At 43.6% G+C, this 19,434-nt stretch overlaps 1 protein-coding gene across 3 annotated transcripts in view; it reads left to right on the top strand.

Annotated features, from left to right (window-relative positions):
* The window catches only part of SPTBN5 (spectrin beta, non-erythrocytic 5), a 397,537-nt gene that overhangs the window by 82,870 nt on the left and 295,233 nt on the right, over positions 1-19,434 (top strand). For 2 of the 3 annotated variants that reach the window (XM_081207185.1, XM_081207186.1), the window contains exons 49-65: positions 61-207; positions 411-548; positions 1,084-1,340; positions 1,785-1,971; positions 2,337-2,549; positions 4,403-4,599; positions 5,751-5,955; positions 7,287-7,481; positions 8,543-8,698; positions 9,830-10,047; positions 10,853-11,042; positions 14,036-14,212; positions 15,087-15,191; positions 16,231-16,809; positions 17,052-17,123; positions 18,162-18,248; positions 19,252-19,343. In XM_081207185.1, the coding sequence (XP_081063311.1) occupies positions 61-207; positions 411-548; positions 1,084-1,340; positions 1,785-1,971; positions 2,337-2,549; positions 4,403-4,599; positions 5,751-5,955; positions 7,287-7,481; positions 8,543-8,698; positions 9,830-10,047; positions 10,853-11,042; positions 14,036-14,212; positions 15,087-15,191; positions 16,231-16,809; positions 17,052-17,123; positions 18,162-18,248; positions 19,252-19,343 (3,215 nt within the window). The remainder of the gene's footprint in view (positions 1-60; positions 208-410; positions 549-1,083; positions 1,341-1,784; positions 1,972-2,336; positions 2,550-4,402; positions 4,600-5,750; positions 5,956-7,286; positions 7,482-8,542; positions 8,699-9,829; positions 10,048-10,852; positions 11,043-14,035; positions 14,213-15,086; positions 15,192-16,230; positions 16,810-17,051; positions 17,124-18,161; positions 18,249-19,251; positions 19,344-19,434) is intronic. The other variant, XM_081207187.1, reaches the window with a different exon arrangement.

Raw genomic sequence — 19,434 nt, 5'->3', positions numbered from 1 at the left:
GAAGAAAAGACACTGCCAGCCTTGTTTGCTTGTTCACTTCCTTGTTGTTTCTCCCCCAAGGTGGCTGCCTGGATGAATGAAAAAAACAGCATTGCTCTGGATGAGAGCTGGAGAGACCCAAGCAACCTTCAAGCCAAACTGCAAAAGCAGCAGACTTTCCAGGCGGAGATTGTGGCCAACAGAAGCCACCTAGATAGTATCAAAGCTGTAAGTGTGAAGAGGGGCTGCCAGAGAAGTCTGGTTCAGCAAAGGAATGCTTGGCCATCAGAAATAAAATTACTTGAGCTTAATTATGAACCCCAAGGAAGATGAGATTGCTTGAAACTGTTGATACTTAAGGATGTAGTTCAGAAAGATGTTGCCCAATTCAGAAAGACGAGCCAAAAGACTTTGATTTTCTTTGTTTGCAGGAAGGAGAGAAAATGATCCAGGAGGGTCATTGTGCCTCTGATGCCATCCAGTCCAGGCTGCAGGAAATAGATGAGCTTTGGGATGAGCTGCTGCAAAACTGCCATGAAAAGAGAAGGAAGATGCAGGATGCCTACAAGGTGAAGCAAAACACTGGGGGGGGGAGTGACAATAGAGGAAGGGTGGTGTAGCTGTGGACTTCCAGATATTCCTGGACTACAACCCTCAACATCTCTGACCCTTGGCCATGCTAACAAGGTTGATGGGAGGTGCAGTTCATTGCCACCTGGAGGACCACACATTCCTCACCTTTGCTTGATTGACAGGTTGCCAATTTAAAAGTCAAGGTTAGCCAAAGGAAGGATTTGCCACCAGCGGTATAAATAATGTGAACATAATTATGAATCACAAGGAAGATAGGGTCGCTTGAAGGTGCTGATATTGAATAATTTGGTTCAGAAAGGTGTTCTCAGGTTCAGAAGGATGAGCCATCAGAAGACGGCTTTGATTTTCTTTATTTGCCAGGAGGAGAGACGAAAGAATTACTTAACAAATGTGTGGTGTCTACGCTTGCACTCATAAAAGGGCTCCGACGAATCCTCATTTGGTCTCTCCCCCCCCCCCCCCGCGCTTCTAAATGTCTGTTTACATCTGGGTTCTTTCCTCTGGATTCAGGCCTTACATTTCCTACGCACTGTGGATGATGTGGAGAAATGGCTGGAAGATCTAGAAAGCGAGATGAAAGCCCCAGAAGGCAGCAACAATTTACTGGTTCTGAATGATCTCCTAAAGAAGCAGGAGGAATTGGAAGAAAGCTTTGTCAGCTATAGAGACCAGGTGCAAGGCCTTATCAATGCAGTGCAAGAATTTCAACAAGAGAAGCATTTTCTGGCAGATGAGATAGAAGAGAGGGTTGACCATGTGGTGCACAGGTGCTTCAATAGTTTTTTCCTTTTTCCTTTCCTTCTCTCTGTGTTCTTTCTCCTTTCTATTGTCACTTTTTTCTGTTGTCACCCTCCGCTTTCCATCTTTTTATTATTATTGCATTCCTCATCTTGGCACTCGTCTTGGTTTATTATCCCATAATCTTCCTTGTACCCCTCCTTCCGGCAACTCCTGCAGCCAAGTTGGTGCCAAACGTATTGCTCAGCTTTCCTTTGGACCACATCAGCATAGCTGGAGGGGCGGGTGGTCTTGTCACCTGGGCATCCCAGGACCTCCACACACACTGCTTGTCCCCCAGGGAGGTCACTTCAGTGCTGCTAACACAGTGGCTTGGCTTCACCCCTGGAGGCACACTCCATTGTCTCTTGAGGTAGACGGATACCAACAACCTTCCTTAATACTGAAGTGGAGGCTTCATTTTGACTCTCCAGGTACAAAAGCCTTAGGGAGCCGCTCCAAGAGAGGCGGGGGGTTTTGGAGGCCAGCAGACTTCAGTACCAATTCGTCCAGGATGTCAGTGAGGAGTTGACCTGGATTCATGAGAAACTTTCCCTGGCATCCTCCAGGGACTACGGCCAATCCCTTACAACTGTTCAGAGCTTACAAGAGAAGCACCAGGTAAGGTTCTATAGTAAGGGCAGGGAATATTGGAAATAGAGAGAATGGAGTTTCTCCGTCACTGTTCCTTAACCATATCTTTTTGCTAAAGTATCACTGCCAAGCATGTTTGCCGCCTCCCCCCCCCCATCCCACATGTGCTTCAGCAAGGTGCATGAACACTTCTATTTCGATATAAAAGAGACAAGAAATGAATAGCTCCTTCTGCTGGAGGGAGGGCCTTTGACAAAATTCCTCTACTTCATTCTTTGAGCATTTTGGAATCTCTTAAGAGTGTTGGTGGATGCATGGTTTTGACCTTACCTTACATAAAAGAGAAAACATCTTCATTTTCAAAATATACTTTATTTTGTTGTATCTATCAGAATTTAGAAAATGAGATTAGCAGCCACAACGCCTTAACTAAAGCGGTGATCAGCACTGGGCAGAAGCTGGTGAAGGGAGGCCACGCTGCCTCACGGGATATTATGGAACAGGTGAAAGAACTGGAAGTTTCCCTGGACAACCTGAAGGGTGAGGCTCAGGAGAGAAGAAGGAGACTCATGCAATCTTACGAAGCTCAGCATTTCCTCACTGAGGTAAGATAGGACTGGGATCTCATGTTCAGGTTTGATACCTTTTAAAGGATCGAAAGTTTTCTGATAGCTTGGTTGATAAATTATTAGAGCTTGAAGCATAATTAAAACATGGAAGCCATTACCTTGCTAGATTTTACTGTTCTGCCTGTTCTAATAATTTGTATTTTATTTTATTGTTGGTTGGTTGCTTGAAACAGGGTAAGTCAATATGAATTTCTTCTAAGGAAATGCCCTCGTTTGCCATTTCCCTGACTTAAATCAACTCCATGTTTCTATTAGTCATTGGATAGATGGGATATGTGTCCCAATATCATACCTGTCCTTTCTCCTCCTCCTTCCCAAGTTTCAGACAAGCAATTTAAATTGGGACTGCGGCCTGGGATGAGAGTCGGTGTAACCTCCTATCTCCCAGCAGCAGATTTAATCCAAATCCATTGTTTTCATAGTTGCTTTATATTGCTTTCCAATGTTTTTATGTTGCTGTACACTGCCCTGATGTTTTACAGTGGTACCTCAGTTTATGAACTTAATCCATTCTGGAAGTATGTTCTTAAACTAAGGTTATCAGATTTTTTTCAAAGAATCCAGGGACACTTATTGTTCGCTACGTATATGTGAATGCTGAAAAAGCTGTAAATCCAGGAACTGTCCCCAGGAAACGGGGACGTCTGGTAACCTTATCTTATACTGAAACTGTTCTTAAACCAAGGTGTGCTTTCCCTAATGAGACCTCCCACCGCCAGTGCCCTTCCACCATTCAGATTTCGTTCTTAGACCGAGGTAAAGTTCACAAACCGGGACACTACTTCCGGTTTTGCAGAGTTCATAAACCAAATTGTTCGAAAACAGGACTGTTCTTAAACCGAGGTACCACTGTATATAAATTCTTTTATCAGACAATCAATCAGCCTATTGACACTCCATGGCCTTTAATGAAAGAAAAAGACATTGGGAGAGCCAGTGATGGATATCTCATTTCAGAGAACAGAGATTTCTAACAGAATTCTCAGCACCCTAACCAGACTATAATCCCAAGGATTCTTTGGGAAATGCCATGTGGAACAAATCTAATATAATTTAGTATTTAGCAGATACTCCTCTGCCTCTTTAGGCTATAGCCTTGACATCAAACTAGGCATGCCTAAATGTGTCACTAGAAACTGCATCAGGGTTTTAAAAATGCTTTAATAGGCCATGGGTGAGATTTTTATCAGGACTTTAGTGCACAGGGAGAAGTAGTTTTAACTTTTCCTCCCCAGCTGCAGTCGCAATGAAAATTGTCCATGCTCTGCAAATGGCACTGATGGGAGCTTTTTTCCTAAAGCTGATAAAAGTGCTGTGGGGGGGGGGATTTTTGTCAGTGGTGCTGCAGGGGAGCAAGCAGTTAAATCCTATTTCCCAAAGTGCTATGATTCTGCTGAAAATTGCCCCATGTCTGGTATTATTAACACAGGGCTCATCCACGGCTTGTCCCTTGCTCTAGAAAGCATGGGTCCAAGAGGTTTTCTGCTAGCCCTGTGCTTTAAAGGCATGGGTCCAAATGGTTTTCCATTTGCCCTGCTGCTTTCCCTGAGAAAACTACTCTTTACCACTGAATTGGAGCAAACGTCTTTCCATGGAAAAACCTTTTGACCTTTGCTGCAATTTAGCAGCAAAGAGCAGTTTTCCTGGGGGAAAGTGACGGGACAAGCGGAAGTATGCACAAGCCCATAGTTTCTAATTATGCATTTAATGCCACATCTCATTTAGTCCTTAGTGATTTATGTCACTGTTAAATATAGATTTGTTTTGCTGGGTTGTAGGCCGGGGCCTGTTTCTCATTCAAGTTTGATCACCATTGCATTTCTTTTAAGCTTTTGGAAGTGGAATCCTGGGTGGCAGAGAGAGGACTGCTCCTGGAAACCCCTGATTATGGGAGGAATGAAGAATCGACTCAGGGACTGCTCCGAAAAGTGGAGGGTGCCAAGCTAGACCTGGAAGGATTCAAGCCCAGAATGGAGAAGCTGAGGGAAACAGGAATGCGCCTCTCAACAAGCGACAACCCAGAGAGGTAGGCGAGTCGAACTGGTTACCGATCTTCTTTACACACGTAAATGCATACTGACTATGTGAATGACGTTTAAGGCTGCCTCTCTTTGCAAATTGCGAAACTATAGAAGCTGGCTAGTAGCTCATTAAGCTGAGCCGGCTCTTTGTTCTGGGTGGTAGATCTCAAATGAGCCATGGAATTCTCCCTCCCACAACAGATATGCACATTTGTTTGCATGTGCTGGTCAGCTGTTCCTATTTAACTGAATGGAAGCTGCTGTGTGGAGAGCATTTCTGTGCATAAATCAGAATGCACACACAAGCAGCTTTGAATCACAGTGCATGAATCTTTTTATACCGGTTATATGACTATTATTATAGTGCCTGTGTTCCCTGTATTCCTTTTAAAAGACCCATAACTTGATTTCCCCCCCCCCTCTCTCCCCCTCTTCATAAAACACAGCAATTATGAGCCACACTGCATTAGACAATTGTTCTATCTCAGTTGTCTTAAAATGCACAGACAATGGCTTTTAATAATAAATAAATAAATTTTATGTCATATGACCATCTTTTGTAGATTATTAATTCATGCAATACAGTCCATGCTGTCTCTCCTGTATCATTGCTCTCCAAACAGTTCTTTGGGGACTTTTTATTCTTCAGTAAGTTGTTTTTTCAGTATCCCGTGTTAATGATCATACTCTAGCAACCTTTTAAGGGAGGTTGGGGCGCATCCCTCATATCATATTGCCTGAATTCACCAATAAATTTATTTTGGTTTGCAAAATACTACTTTTGACCTGTGTTGAATGAGTTAGATAGCCCATTTTCCATGAGCAGGATGCCATCACAGAAACAGGAAAGGGGCCTTTCTTCGTTGATATACACTGGTCTTTCAGCATTCATAAATTACAAAGGATTTCAACCAAAATGAAAGCACCTGCACTCATTCTGCAAATCAATACTCTGCCTGGGAGCTGGGCATTTATGCTACTGGTACAGACAATGCATGTTTCACTTTGATGTATTACTAAGCTTCAGATCAAGACTGATGCTTTCACTGGTAGTGACAGGGGCTGTGCTGGTGAAAGGTGCAGGATACAGTAATTGTGACGTGAATCAGTACAGATTTTCCCCCCTCTAAGGCTGTTAACTTTTCCCCCCTAACAGCTCCACTATCCTTCCCAAGCTCCAGGGTGTTCTCGAAGAGTATCTCTCTCTCCTGCAGAGAGCAGAGAGCCAGATAAAAGTGCTGCAGGAGCAATATCAACTGCATCAGTTTGAGAGGGAGACCCAGCTGGTGGACGCCTGGCTTTCGAAAAAGCAGAGCACGGCTGAATCAGATAACTACGGTCAGGATTTGGAGGATGTTGAGGTAAAACAGATTTTATCTCTTGCCAAGCAGGAAGACCTTGGCCATTTTATAGCTGCAGACATCACTGTGTCATTGAAATACATTTTAGAGACTGACATAGCTCCATAGAGAGCTCTGGATGGCATATGCTGGTCACTTTCAAAAACTGCCCTAGCCATTTCTTTTCAGAAGTACAGTGGTGCCCCGCAAGACGAATGCCTCGCAAGACGGAAAACCCGCTAGACGAAAGGGTTTTCCGTTTTTGAGCTGCTTCGCAAGACGATTTTCCCTATGGGCTTGCTTTGCAAGACGAAAATGTCTTGCAAGTGTTCCGATTTTTTTCCGCTTCCCCCCCCTTTTTCTAAGCCGCTAAGCCGCTAATAGCCTTTTAGCCGCTAATCCGCTAAGCCTTTAATAGCCGCTAAGCCTTTAATAGCCGCTAAACCGCTAATAGCCGCTAAACCGCTAATAGCGCTAATCCGCTAAGCCGCTAATAGGGTTGCTTCGCAAGACGAAAAAACCGCTAGACGAAGAGGCTCGTGGAACGGATTAATTTCGTCTTGCGAGGCACCACTGTAAGTCTTATTGACTGCAGTGGGACTTGCTCCTTGGTAAGTGGAGTTAGGGTTGCAGCCTGTGAGCAGTAACATTTAACATTTATGAAAAGTAATGGAATAGCCAAGCTTTCATCTGTCATCAAACTCTTATGTAGGTGCCAAAAAGAATTCCCCCTTACCTCCATGCAGCTGGACCAGAAAGATTTGTTTAATAAATAATAATAGCCAAAGCCAGGCTCAGAGCGGCTAACAGCAATAAAAGTGAAACAGTTTACATAAAATCACAATCAATTGATTGAAATGCATTCTAAAACCAATTCATTCTAAAATCAATTCAAAATCAAATTAATGGCAACCATTGGGCTAGAGTTCTGTGAGGATTACCAAAGGAGTGGGTCAGACTGTGCCTTGGCCAAAGGCCTGGTGGAACAGCTCTGTCTTGCAGGCCCTGCGGAAAGATGTCAAGTCCCGCAGGGCCCTAGTCTCTTGTGACAGAGCGTTCCACCAGATCGGGGCTACGGCCGAAAAAGCCCTGGCTCTGGTTGAGGCCAGCCTAACCTCCCTGTAGCCTGGGATCTCCAAGATGTTTTTATTTGAAGACCGTAAGGTCCTCTGTGGGACATACCAGGAGAGGCGGTCCCGTAGGTTTAAAGTTTGTTTGCTTGTTCTTAAATCAAGTGACTTTCCAAACTCCAGTTTACCACTTCTTCGATATCATACCAATAGTATTGTGCTTTTGTAGGTATTAGAGGTTCTGAAAAAGCTAGAGATATAATTTATCTCCCTATCCTACAGATTTTGGAGAAAAAGTTTGAAGATTTTATAAAGGAAGTAAGATCTCTAGGACGTGCCAAGGTTCTTCTGATAAATGACTTAGCATCTCAGCTCAAAGGAGCGTGTCACAGCCAAATAAGTGATATCCAGAAAAAGACTCAACAGGTCAATGACACATGGGAGAGATTGCACCAGGCCATCCAGATAAGGGCGGAGGTGAGGTCCTAAACTTTCTGGTGTCTTGACTGATTCGTTACAACACTGCTGTTATTGAAGTGCATTCATACTCTATGAGCCTATTCAGACATTCAATTTGTTGTGATGAGTTAATCATCATAATCCAATACCCTGGGCTTTTTGTGACAGTACTTGCCAATATGGAGTACTGTCACCTCTTTTTCTTTTTTTTTTCTTTTTGCTGCCCATGTCAGCCATTTTGTGCTGGCACCAATGAGTACCAGCACCTCCTTTTTTTATTCAGAAGCTCAAAAAAGAAAAGCACTGCCAATACCCACAAATCACACGGAGAAGCCCGCCCACTGTGCATGTTTATAATTCCTGTAGTCATTTCAACTACCAATAGGGCTGCCAGTTTCAATCGATAATGCATATCACTGAAGAGTAGATACAACTGATTCCTCCATGTGGTCCTCTACAACAAGATGGATCTGCTTGGCAAACCAACCTAACTTCTGAATCTCTGAGCCAGTTCCATGACCTTTAATTTCTTTTAAAAAAAAAACCGATGCAGGGGCATGGTTTTACATAGGATCTAATATCTAGAGTAAGGGACGTGGGTGGTGCTGTGGGTTAAACTACAAAGCCTAGGACTTGCCTATCAGAAGGTCGGCGGTTCGAATCTCCATGATGGAGTGAGCTCCCATTGCTCAGTCCCTGCTCCTGCCAACCTAGCAGTTTGAAAGCACGTCAAAGTGCAAGTAGATAAATAGGTACCGCTCCGGCGGGAAGGTAAACGGCATTTCTGTGCACCACTCTGGTTTGCCAGAAGCGACTTAGTCATGCTGGCCACATGACCCAGAAGCTGTACACCGGCTCACTTGGCCAGTAAAACAAGATGAGTGCCGCAACCCCAGAGTCAGTCACGACTGGACCTCATGGTCAGGGGTCCCTTTACCTTTACCTAATATCTAGAGTGACATTTAAGATTGTACCATGCATAGCATTCTAGCTGCACAAGTCAGTTTTCCTGTTTTCATGTCTGCTGCAATACTGTGACCGTAAGGCTGGCATTGCTAACACATCTTTCCCTTCATCAGAATCTCAGAGCTGCTCATGAGGTTCACCAATATGACCATGATGTGGATGACCTAAAGGGTTGGATGCAGGAGAAAGAGGCAGTTGTGGATAGAGATGATTATGGCTATGACCTGCCGGGTGTGCAGACCCTCCTCAGCCAACATGAGGGACTCGAGGTAAGTGGAATGGACCACCTTGAAAAAACGACATCAAGGATAGCCAATATGGTGGCCTCCAGATGTTGTTGGAGTCCCATCAGCTCTCTCAAATCCCAGCCATTGTGGCCAGTGATCAGGCATGGTGGGACAACATCTGGAGAGCACCACATTGGCTACCCCTGAGCTGGCTGCATGATGAATGAAATCAAAAGATCCTGAATTTTCCTTTGCAGAGGTTCCAGCTCTTGTACTCTTGTTGTTCGTTCCCTTCCAGAAATAAGTCCTTATTTCACTTTTACAGAAAACACTTCACTACTGTGGATGGACAAAAGCAGTTTCTATTTGGTCCATGTCAGTTTTCTTTGTTGGTTCATAAGTTTGTTCTGTCCCATTTCTGCATTATTCTTTGGGGGGGGGCGGTTGTTAAACTGCATGAAGATTTGGATTTTGTGTGCATGTTTTAGTTTGAAGTACACATTTTTGTGTGCAATCTGGCTTTTTTAAAAATAAAAAATCATTTTAACCCCACTCCTAAAGTTGTATTTAATGACTAGCTGGGATGGAAACTATTCGGATAGCCTAATGGAATGGGCTGCTGGGAGACACTGCAGGGAAGGCCACAGGCAGATGATCTCACTACAGAGGTGATTGAATAGCCTCACTTCCCTTCTCTGCTCTTAATCAACGACCTGATACTCTGTAGCTTTTTTGGGCTGAGAGCTGTTTTTCAAAATTTGAAGAAGTAGAAAAAAGCAAATGAGAACTGCTCTTTGATCTGTAAATTAGTATGGGAACTGCAAATCAGGCTAGTTTGTTTCAAAAATGTGGACTGAACAAAATCCTTGAGCACATTAACTACACGCTGGTCTCTGAGCTTACGGGCCACCTAAATTTAGAGTTGCAGGCCCACATCTGGCTAGAATTCATGCAATTCCCCTTAAGCCAAGTTAATTGGGGGCGATATTTGTGAGACAAAAAGGTAATTTGCACATTTCCACCAACTTTTTCTATTTTTAGAATTCAGAACTTCTCCAGGTTCACTCCACTTTATAAAGAATTCATATGCAGTTATGAAATAAATAAATAAATGAATAAATAAGAGAAACCATATCCTGCAGACTTCAGTTAACTTCCCTTGCTGTGTTCCAGAGGGAATTAGCCGTCATTGCAAAAGAGCTGGAAAGGATCCGGGGGGAGGCCTGGCGTCTTGGCCGCCTATACCCTCAGCCCAGGAGCAACATGATGAAAAGACTAGCAGAGGCAGATGAGTGCTGGGAGCTACTGGACAAGAAGTGTCTGGAGAGAAAGCAGAAGCTGCAGCAGGCAGAACATGTTCAGATCTACTTCAATGACTGCAGAGAACTAATGTACGTACAAGCTGAACAAATGCACAGTATGAAGATCCTTGGATGTGTTAAAGCAATAAAGGTGGAACATTGGCACCGTAAAATCAGTTTATGTCAATGGGACCAATATGCGATTGTAACAGAGCAGTTTGTGTGTGTACTTAATTTAAAATATACATGCTGTTTTTCCAGCAACAAAATAGAGTCGATGGGAAGGCCAGGGGGGGCATGGGGGGTTTCCAGGTTTTTCCAAAGCTTTTGGGGGGGAATAGGGGGGGAGTGTGTGGAATATTCAAACTATATTGAACTGTTTGGTTTTTTCAAAAAAAATTAAACAGCTTTGTGGGAAAAGAGAAAAAAAGGGGGGACTGGGTCCCCCCCAATTTTTCTGGGTTTATTCCAGACCTTCCCATATGAAATCGTTAGAAACAACATAGATAACCATTTCAACAATAAAAAATGCAATCCATCAGAAAAACAAAGACAAACAAATAAATAACATGTAAGGTCCCTGCAGCCTGGAGGCAGGCAAATGCTGTCCCCATCTTTAAAAAGGGGGGGGGGAGACCCAGGTAACTACCAGTCAGTCAGCTTGACACTGATACCAGGAAAGCTGCTAGAACATTTTAGCACCATTCCGAGCTGCCATAATCCCTCTGAGAATTGTTTGGGTGCACTTTAAGTACAATAGAAAGCTATTGTGTGTGCACTAATGTTGTGAATGAAAAAACTTCCACCTGCCCTTTGAATGAGTGGAATCCCTTCCACTTTTATTCGTGGCCAAAATATTGGTGCTCAGAGCCTCCCCTTTGGTTAACTCCTTTAGGGCCTGGTCCAAGGAAATGCAAGCCCTGATTATATCCGAGGAATTGGCCAATGATCTTCTTGGTGCTGAGCTGCTTATTAAACGCCATGAGGAACACAAGCGTGATATAGAGATGCAATGGCTGAAATACGAAGACTTGGAACAAGCCGGAAACAACCTATTGAAGGCTGGGCACTTTATGTCCATAGAGGTAAGCCAGTGTGGTGTAGTGGTTAAGAGCGGTAGTCTCGTAATCTGGGGAACTGGGTTCGCGTCTCCGCTCCTCCACATGCAGCTGCTGGGTGACCTTGGGCCAGTCACACTTCTTTGAAGTCTCTCAGCCCCACTCACCTCACAGAGTGTTTGTTGTGGGGGAGGAAGGGAAAGGAGAATGTTAGCTGCGGGATATCAAATCCAAACTCTTCTTCTTCTTCTTCTTCTTCATGGGTTAGATATTATTGAATGAACTGATTGAGAAGAAATTAGTTAGGAACAGCAACTCGGGATACTGAAAAGGGCCAAATAACACATACAGTAGTACCTCGGGTTAAGTACTTAATTCGTTCCAGAGGTCCGTTCTTAACCTGAAACTGTTCTTAACCTGAAGCACCACTTTAGCTAATGGGGCCTCCTGCTGCCGCCGCGCCGCCAGAGCACAATTTCTGTTCTCATCCTGAAGCAAAGTTCTTAACCTGAAGCACTATTTCTGGGTTAGCGGAGTCTGTAACCTGAAGCGTATGTAACCTGAGGTACCACTGTAATGTGGCCCATCTCTCAAATGGTTTGAGCAGGCTGCATGATCAAAAACCCTATCCCATAGTCTTGTCTCCGGAGTGAATTCTCCCTCTCATCCAGGAGCCCATGTTACCCAGACCAGCAAAGTTGCTATGCCAGGTACCTTCAAACCACCCCTTCCATCAAGGGGAAATATTTTGTCCTCAACCTCCTGCTGTGCCTCCCAAACACAGCTGAGACATAACTAGATGTTTTAAACAGCATAGCTAACAACTGTGTCCAGTTTGAGTTTTTTACAAATGCAGTACTAAGTGCAGGAATACCGATTTTCATCAGGACCTCAGGGCTTCCATCCTCAACCACAAATGTGATTAAAAAATACCCTCCATGCTGCAATTAGCCTAGGAGGAGACTCTCTTTAGCACTAATTTGCTTCAGGACTACCTCAAAGAGATTTTTTAAACCTAGTTTGCCAATGAGATCTAAAATTACTACAGCAAATCTTGCTCTTGTGCTTTCTACATGATGTGGATGTATGTACTTTGGAGTTGGTAGCCTCAGCCACACAACATGGAAGAGCCAACTTCAAGTTTATTCTCAGCAACAGCAGCTCCCAGAGTGAACTTCAGCACATATCACTATCTGCAAGCATTCCCTTCTGTTTGGGCTTATTGCAAGGAGGATAAAATATGGATGTGGTGGGTAAGGTTCTCTTGACTTAGGCGTGACTTCAAAAAGAAATAAAAACTAAATTAGTAAATCTCCGGTCTCGTGGTCTAAAAGCATAAGCTGTGTTGAGCAGAGCAGACGTGCAACCTGATATGGAGCAAACAGGTCGGGTTTAAGGGCCTTGGGGGCTTCCTCAGACATGTGGTCCTTTTGCAGACTATTAGGAAAGGGGGGAGAGGAGAGAGCTTCATTTGAAAAGCACCCCACGGTCTTGATATCTATGTAACTTCATACACTGACCTTTACAATGATACTCGACTTGCCTTGTGTATAATTTGTAAGGAGATCTGCAGATCATGGGGGTAAGAACATCTTCAGAATTTGTTAAAAGATCCTGTTGCTCTTGTGGACGTCACTTTACATACTTTGAGAAACCCCACTGTGTTTCTGTTTCTGTTTTGAAAATAAAAATAAATGCTCCTCGCAGAGCAGGAGAACAGATGGGCTTGTCTTATCCAACTAGCAAACCTGAAAGTGCATGGCAGGCCTAGGAGAAAGCATTCTTTGTAAAGAGGATAGCTTGGGCAGCTTGTGTGCCTAAGGTTTTTTTTTTACTGCATGCAATGGTGTGTGTTCCAGGTACATGCAGTTTCACTGAAAAAATTGCTATGTTTGAAATTTGTCTGGATGAGTAAAGGTGTCCAAAGTCTGTTTTACAGACTTTGTAAAGCAAGGGTGGCTCTCCAGGTGTTGTAGGGATATAACTCCCATCATTCTTGCTCTTCTTGAATCCATTCTCATTTTTAATAGCGTAATCCTGCTAATCCAGCCAGTGTGGTGTAGTGGTTAAGAGCGGTAGACTCATAATCTGGTGAACTGGGTTTGCGTCTCCGCTCCTCCACATGCAGCTGCTGGGTGACCTTGGGCCAGTCACACTTCTCTGAAGTCTCTCAGCCCCACTCACCTCACAGAGTGTTTGTTGTGGGGGAGGAAGGGAAAGGAGATTGTTAGCTGCTTTGAGACTCCTGAAGGGGAGTGAAAGGCGGGATATCAAATCCAAACGCTTCTTCTTCTTCTCTAATAAGAACAATAGCAACACTCAAGCAGACATTTTAACTGGAACCTTTGCAGTGGTGTTTTTTGACAATACAGATGTTTTATCTTTCCAATATCTACTGATATTTGGTTGATTCATTTGTTTAAATCTATCATTTTTTATAAGTAACTTTCTGTGGTTTTGCAAAATACAAAACCATACTTTCCAAATGGACACAAGGGGAGGTCATATATTCAGTCCACCTTGTGAATGCCAAATAAAAATGTTCAGTTCCTTTATCTTCCTCCACCCTTCCTTCAATTTAAATCTTGGGAATTGTGAATTGTTCCCTGTTTAGGGAAGTTTTAAATATTTGATATTTTACTGTGTTTTTAATATCCTGTTATAAGCCACTCAAAGTGGCTGGGGGGGGGGGGCTGGCCAGATGGGCAGGGTAGAAGAAGAAGAAGAAGCATTTGGATTTGATATCCCGCCTTTCACTCCCTTTAAGAAGTCTCAAAGCGGCTAACATTCTCCTTTCCCTTCCTCCCCCACAACAAACACTCTGTGAGGTGAGTGGGGCTGAGAGACTTCAAAGAAGTGTGACTGGCCCAAGGTCACCCAGCAGCTGCATGTGGAGGAGTGGAGACGCGAACCCGGTTTCCCAGATTACGAGACTACCGCTCTTAACCACTACACCACACTGGCTCTCAATATAAGTAATATGTTGTTGTTGTTGTTGTTAATTACTACTATTACTGCAGATTGAAGAGAAGCTCTCAGAACTGTCGGAGCTAATGAGAATGGTGCGGGAATGCTGGGACATGAAGAAGGATTTGTACGAGGAAAACTGGGAGATCCAGTTACTGAGAAGAGAGCTGGACCTAGCTGAAGCTTGGATGACAACCAAGGAGGGTTTTCTGTCAGATCCTAGCTATGGGGTGAGTTAGGTTAACATAAACTTAAATGCTGACATGCTTTTCTGGATACACAGCCTGCTTAGCATAGCACAAGGCAATTGCTAGGCTAATTCCCAACACAGGGGGGGTCTACTCCAGCTCCCTGTGCAAATGTTTCTGCTCCCTACAAATGCTAAAAAGAAAAAGTGCCGTGTGTGTGTGTGTGTGTGTGTGTGTGTGTGTGTACACACGCATGCATATTGCACTGTGCAGTCACCATGTCCTCTGCTGGCATGTGGTCCATGGTCAAGACTGAATGTGACCCATAGACCACAAACGGTTAGCCTCCCCTGTCCTACAGCAGGAAAAACACCTTTGGAATCAGTGGCACAGCTTCATGGGGGGGGCAGAGAACAGGTGTGGGCGGGGCTGGTGTGTGTCCCAGGGCGTGGCGCCCAGCGCGGGCAGAGGAGCAGCCATGATGGCACCCCACAGGAATCGTGCTGCCGGGGGCGGTGCACTCCCCCTGCACTCCTCTTCCTCTGCCAGTGTTTGGAATATATCATGGCACAGGGCTGCAGCTTATGAGTATGTTGCACAATACTCATTGCAACTGATCTGTTGCATAATACTTAGTACAACGGAAACTGTGATTGTAGACAATGACTCTTCCGGCCACATGGCATGAGCAAATGCCCAAATATTATTGCCTCCAAAATGTTCAAGATCAAGATGCAGCCCCTTTAATGAGGAAACTTAAAATGTCACACGAGCCTCGTCAATTTCAAATGAAGCTTTATTCCCTTGACCAACTTTGAACAATTTCAGCCTCTTCCGTTTCCCATCATTGCCAACACTTCTCTTGTGGTATTTCTGTATCAAATGGTCGCCTCTGTTGATTTACTCCCATCCCCAGCATTCAGTCTCTGATGTGGAGAACCTCTTGAAGAAACATCAAGATTTTGAAAAAGTTCTAAAGGCCCAAGAGGAGAAATTTGCGCAGCTGAACAGAAAGACAAAGGTAATGTAACAGAAGCTGGTGAATGCTTCCTGGGGCAGGCCATGTTGCACAAAGGCAAATGATATCAATACCTCTCATTATCTTTCCCAATAAAGAGTGGGACCCTGTGGTTTCGCAGCTGAGTTTCTTGTTAAGATGGATAGCCCTCAGGTATCCTCTGCCTTTCCCCAGGTGTATATAACAGCCAAGGAAGGTCAAGGCAGAAAGGGGTGAATTGAAAGAGAAAACATGGTGAGGAAATGCAGCTGCTGCCAAACACCTTGCTGGGATTTTCCTGCTTTCTCTTTTGTAGTTTCCCAAATAAAATATAGATACAGTGGTGCCTCGCAAGACGAAATTAATCCGTTCTGCGAGTCTCTTCGTCTAGCGGTTTTTTCGTCTTGCGAAGCAACCCTATTAGCGGTTTAGCGGATTAGCGCTATTAGCGGTTTAGCGGCTATTAAAGGCTTAGCGGCTATTAAAGGCTTAGCGGATTAGCGGCTAAAAGGCTATTAGCGGCTTAGCGGCTTAGAAAAAGGGGGGAAGTGGGGGAAAATCGGAACACTTGCAAGATGTTTTCGTCTTGCAAAGCAAGCCCATAGGGAAAATCGTCTTGCGAAGCAGCTCAAAAACGGAAAACCCTTTCGTCTAGCGGGTTTTCCGTCTTGCGAGGCATTCGTCTTGCGGGGCACCACTGTACACAAAAGCGTATATTGGGGGAAAGTGTATTTAAAAGTACGTTTAGTGAAAGCATACCAAAAGGTGTTATATGAGAGGGAAATTGCTTACAAATGTGATAATATATTAGGAGAAGGGCATGCAGACAAATTATACTGTGAACATTATTTTTAAAAAAGGTGCAAACTAAAGTGGCAATGGAGCAAATGAGAAACCAAAATTGACAGATTTATGTAACACACCCGTATACCTGCCCAAATTACAGCCTGATCTTGCTGGTTTCACCTCAAATTTAGTAGTATCTGTGGCAGGTATGTCCATGGCTCACAACTACTTGTTTTTTACTTCATTTTCATTCAGGTACACTTTTTGTTTCTTTCAGAGGGAACTGAAACTACTGAAACAAATTGATGCTAAGGAGAGTGGGCAACGAGAGAAAGGGAAAGTGATCAAGGTTCCCTCTCTAAGAAGAAAACATTCAGACAGGAGAACATCTCACACGAAACATCTTGATCCGAAGCGAACTCAACCATTGCCATCTATTTCTTCGACGGACACATTAAAGATTCCCCTAGAATGTGGTGTGTCTCCTACGCAAAAGTCCAAAGAGAATTTGCACAAATGTGGCCTTGGAGAAGATCTAATGTTGACTGACTCCAGCAATGTCAGTTCTCCTCCTTCACCAATGTCGCTTGGCCTACAAAATTCAGATTTAGGAACTCAGACTTCTTTGGTGTCCTCGTTACCCTCTAACCTAAAAATCCAGCCAACCGACAGTGATTTGGTGGTACCACATGCTAGTGATTTCAAACCATCAAATATGAAAAACACAAACGATGGCACTCTCTCTGATGTAGAAACCAAAAAAGTGAGGACTGTGCCCACGAGTGAATCATTTGACATTTATCCAACTTTGCCATCCTTGGATTTACCTCCTCAGAGATCAGAAACTGCTTTTCAGGTAGGTTGCCATTTATCTGCGTCCACGGCAACCCCTACACTAAATGAAAGCTACATAAATCTATAATTTGTTTTTTCTATGTTAGAAATTAAAGGGTTAGGGGGGATACTGGACACACTAAATACTCACTGATAACTCTGTAATACGTGAAGTGGCCCTTAACTATGGGATATTAATTAGTGCTATAATCAAGCATTCTTCCAACCAATTTAAGACCTCTGAAATTGCCTTGTGGATTCCAGGTTCCTGCAAATCACCAGAGCATGGAGGGTTTCCTAGAAAAGAGGGATCAGATTCTTCCAGGAAGAAGACAGGTAACCACAAGTTAAACTGCCAAGGGCAAAGGCAAAGCATGTTAGCCTAATCTTCTTTCCCATTTTGAGGTGATTGTAACAGGGATTCTTGGGTGGGGTGGAGGGAATCAAGAAAACTCTTGATATAATGCCTGTGGAATTACCCTTGCTAATCCCCATACAGCTATCCCTTCCTGAGATTTCCCCTCCTTGCTCATTTTTTCTTATTCCATGGGCAGAAGGATTTTGCATCAGGACTTTTCCTCTCCTCCCCAACAGTCCCTAAATCTTCTCCAGAAGGTTGGGAGAAACCCCAGAACAGATGTTGGGGGCACGCAGAGCAGGGAGGGGAGTCCAATTGTGCAATCAAAAGTCATTCTGCTGGTGCGATTGTTTAGTTGAATACTGTTCCACCCATCTTTTACCCAACCTTTCCACATCTCATCTTCCCCCCTTTGCCTACATCCTAAGTAGCCTCATCACATTAGGTTCACATCACATTGATTGGGTCACATGACATTGATACAGCTAGTTCCAAAAAAATCCCATTGATTTTGTTTCATTCTCTTTCTTACCCTTTTCACACCGATGCATTTTAAAGCTCAGAGAGGATTAAAATACTTCAGATTTTTAACACATTTGGAAATCTCACCTTTGCCCATGTTAATTACTATATGTTTAATAATTTGTGGAGAAGCTTGGCCCTTACAACCAGGAAAGGGAATCTGCAGCCTTCCAGATGTTGGATTCCAACTTCCATCAGGCCTAGTCAGCACATCCAATAGTTAAGAACGATGGAGGATGGAGTCCAACATCTGGAAGGCCACAGGTTCCGCCATCCCTGCCTTACAAGACTCTCTCCCTGAACTGTATAGCTCAGCTATTGCAAAGCGTATCCTACTATCCAGCTGCATGGTTAAGGCTAAAAACAAAACACTGTACATTAGATGAATGTAATCAGAGTAAAAGCAAACCATGAAGTGATGAATAACCCCCAGTGATTCAGTAATAAGCAGCACAGTTGATGTTTAGAGGTAATAGGTTTTATGACTTTTGTAGCCAATGTCAAGAGCTTGGAACAGATATTACGTTAAACTTGGAAGACAAAAACTTGACATCTACAGGGATGAAAAGGAAGCATTCCAGGTAATTTGTGTTTCCATATTTCAGTTCTTATTAAATACTGTGTTATTATTAGTAGTATTTGGTATTTTATGCACTACATACATGTCAAAATGTCTTCTAATTCACACACACACAAATGCTGAAAACCCACATTCCTGGCAAAGAAATATTGAGCAATAGAAATCTGCCTTGAAGGTGAGGTAGTCTTCATCTTTGGTATATTAGCTGGACACAGTTGTAGATGAATATATCCTAGGGCAGCAAGATTCAGAAATCTGTCCCTTTAAAAATAGGAGCTGGGTCGTGACCCCAACAATGTTCAGTATTGTAAGTGATGATCCATGGTACAGACAGACAGACAGAGCCAGTAAGGTACTTGGTCATTTGTTAGTGCAGAGAAACATGATATTGGCATATAACACTACAGTAGTGGCTTTCAAACTTTCTGCTGTTAATGTTCCCTTCCATATCAGTTTATATGCCAATACACTCCTTTCTGCTAAAGTAGGTTCTGTGGCATATTCAGGATTAGTCCACCTGAAGCTTTAGCCATGCCTCACTGTCACTCCACATATATGGAGAACAAGCCCTGGGAGGTACCAGATGCTCCCCTGCACATCACAAAGGAACACTGAGGGCTTATTGACACTTCCTCTGCTTTCCCTCAGGGAAAACTGCTCTTTAGTGCTCCATAGGACCTAATGTCAATGTGGGTTTCTCCATATTTGCGTTTGCCCCTATTTAGAGTTAAAGAGCAGGTTTTCCTAGGAAGGGAACAGAACAAGGGGAAACCCACTCAGACCCATGCCAAGAAAGCATGGATCAAGCAGGAAATCACTTGGACCATGCTTTCTAGGTACAGGACAAGGGGAAGTGTGGATAAACCCTCATAGTGAATGATGAGCAGTTTTTCAAGGAAACTTTTCCTGCATTATTGACATCCTATACAGGATGAGTAAGTGTTTAAACCAGAAAAAATAGGATTGAAAGTCTTTGGTTATCATCTCTTCTTCTGCCTTGCCAGAATACAACTCCAATTTCATCACTTAGTATTGCTGGAGCCAAGTGTGAGAAGTTGACGGAGTATTCTAGGAAAGAACACGCCTTCAGCCTAAGGTACATCAAGTCGGTGATGCAAAGATCCAAGTTTGGGGCAAGTACTCTTTGGTGAGAGAACCCCAGAAAATCACAAAACATGTGGCAAAGT

This window comes from Podarcis bocagei (genome assembly GCF_964188305.1).
Source record: "Podarcis bocagei genome assembly, chromosome: 1".
Lineage (NCBI taxonomy): Eukaryota > Metazoa > Chordata > Lepidosauria > Squamata > Lacertidae > Podarcis > Podarcis bocagei.
This window is presented reverse-complemented; position numbering and strand designations above follow the sequence as displayed.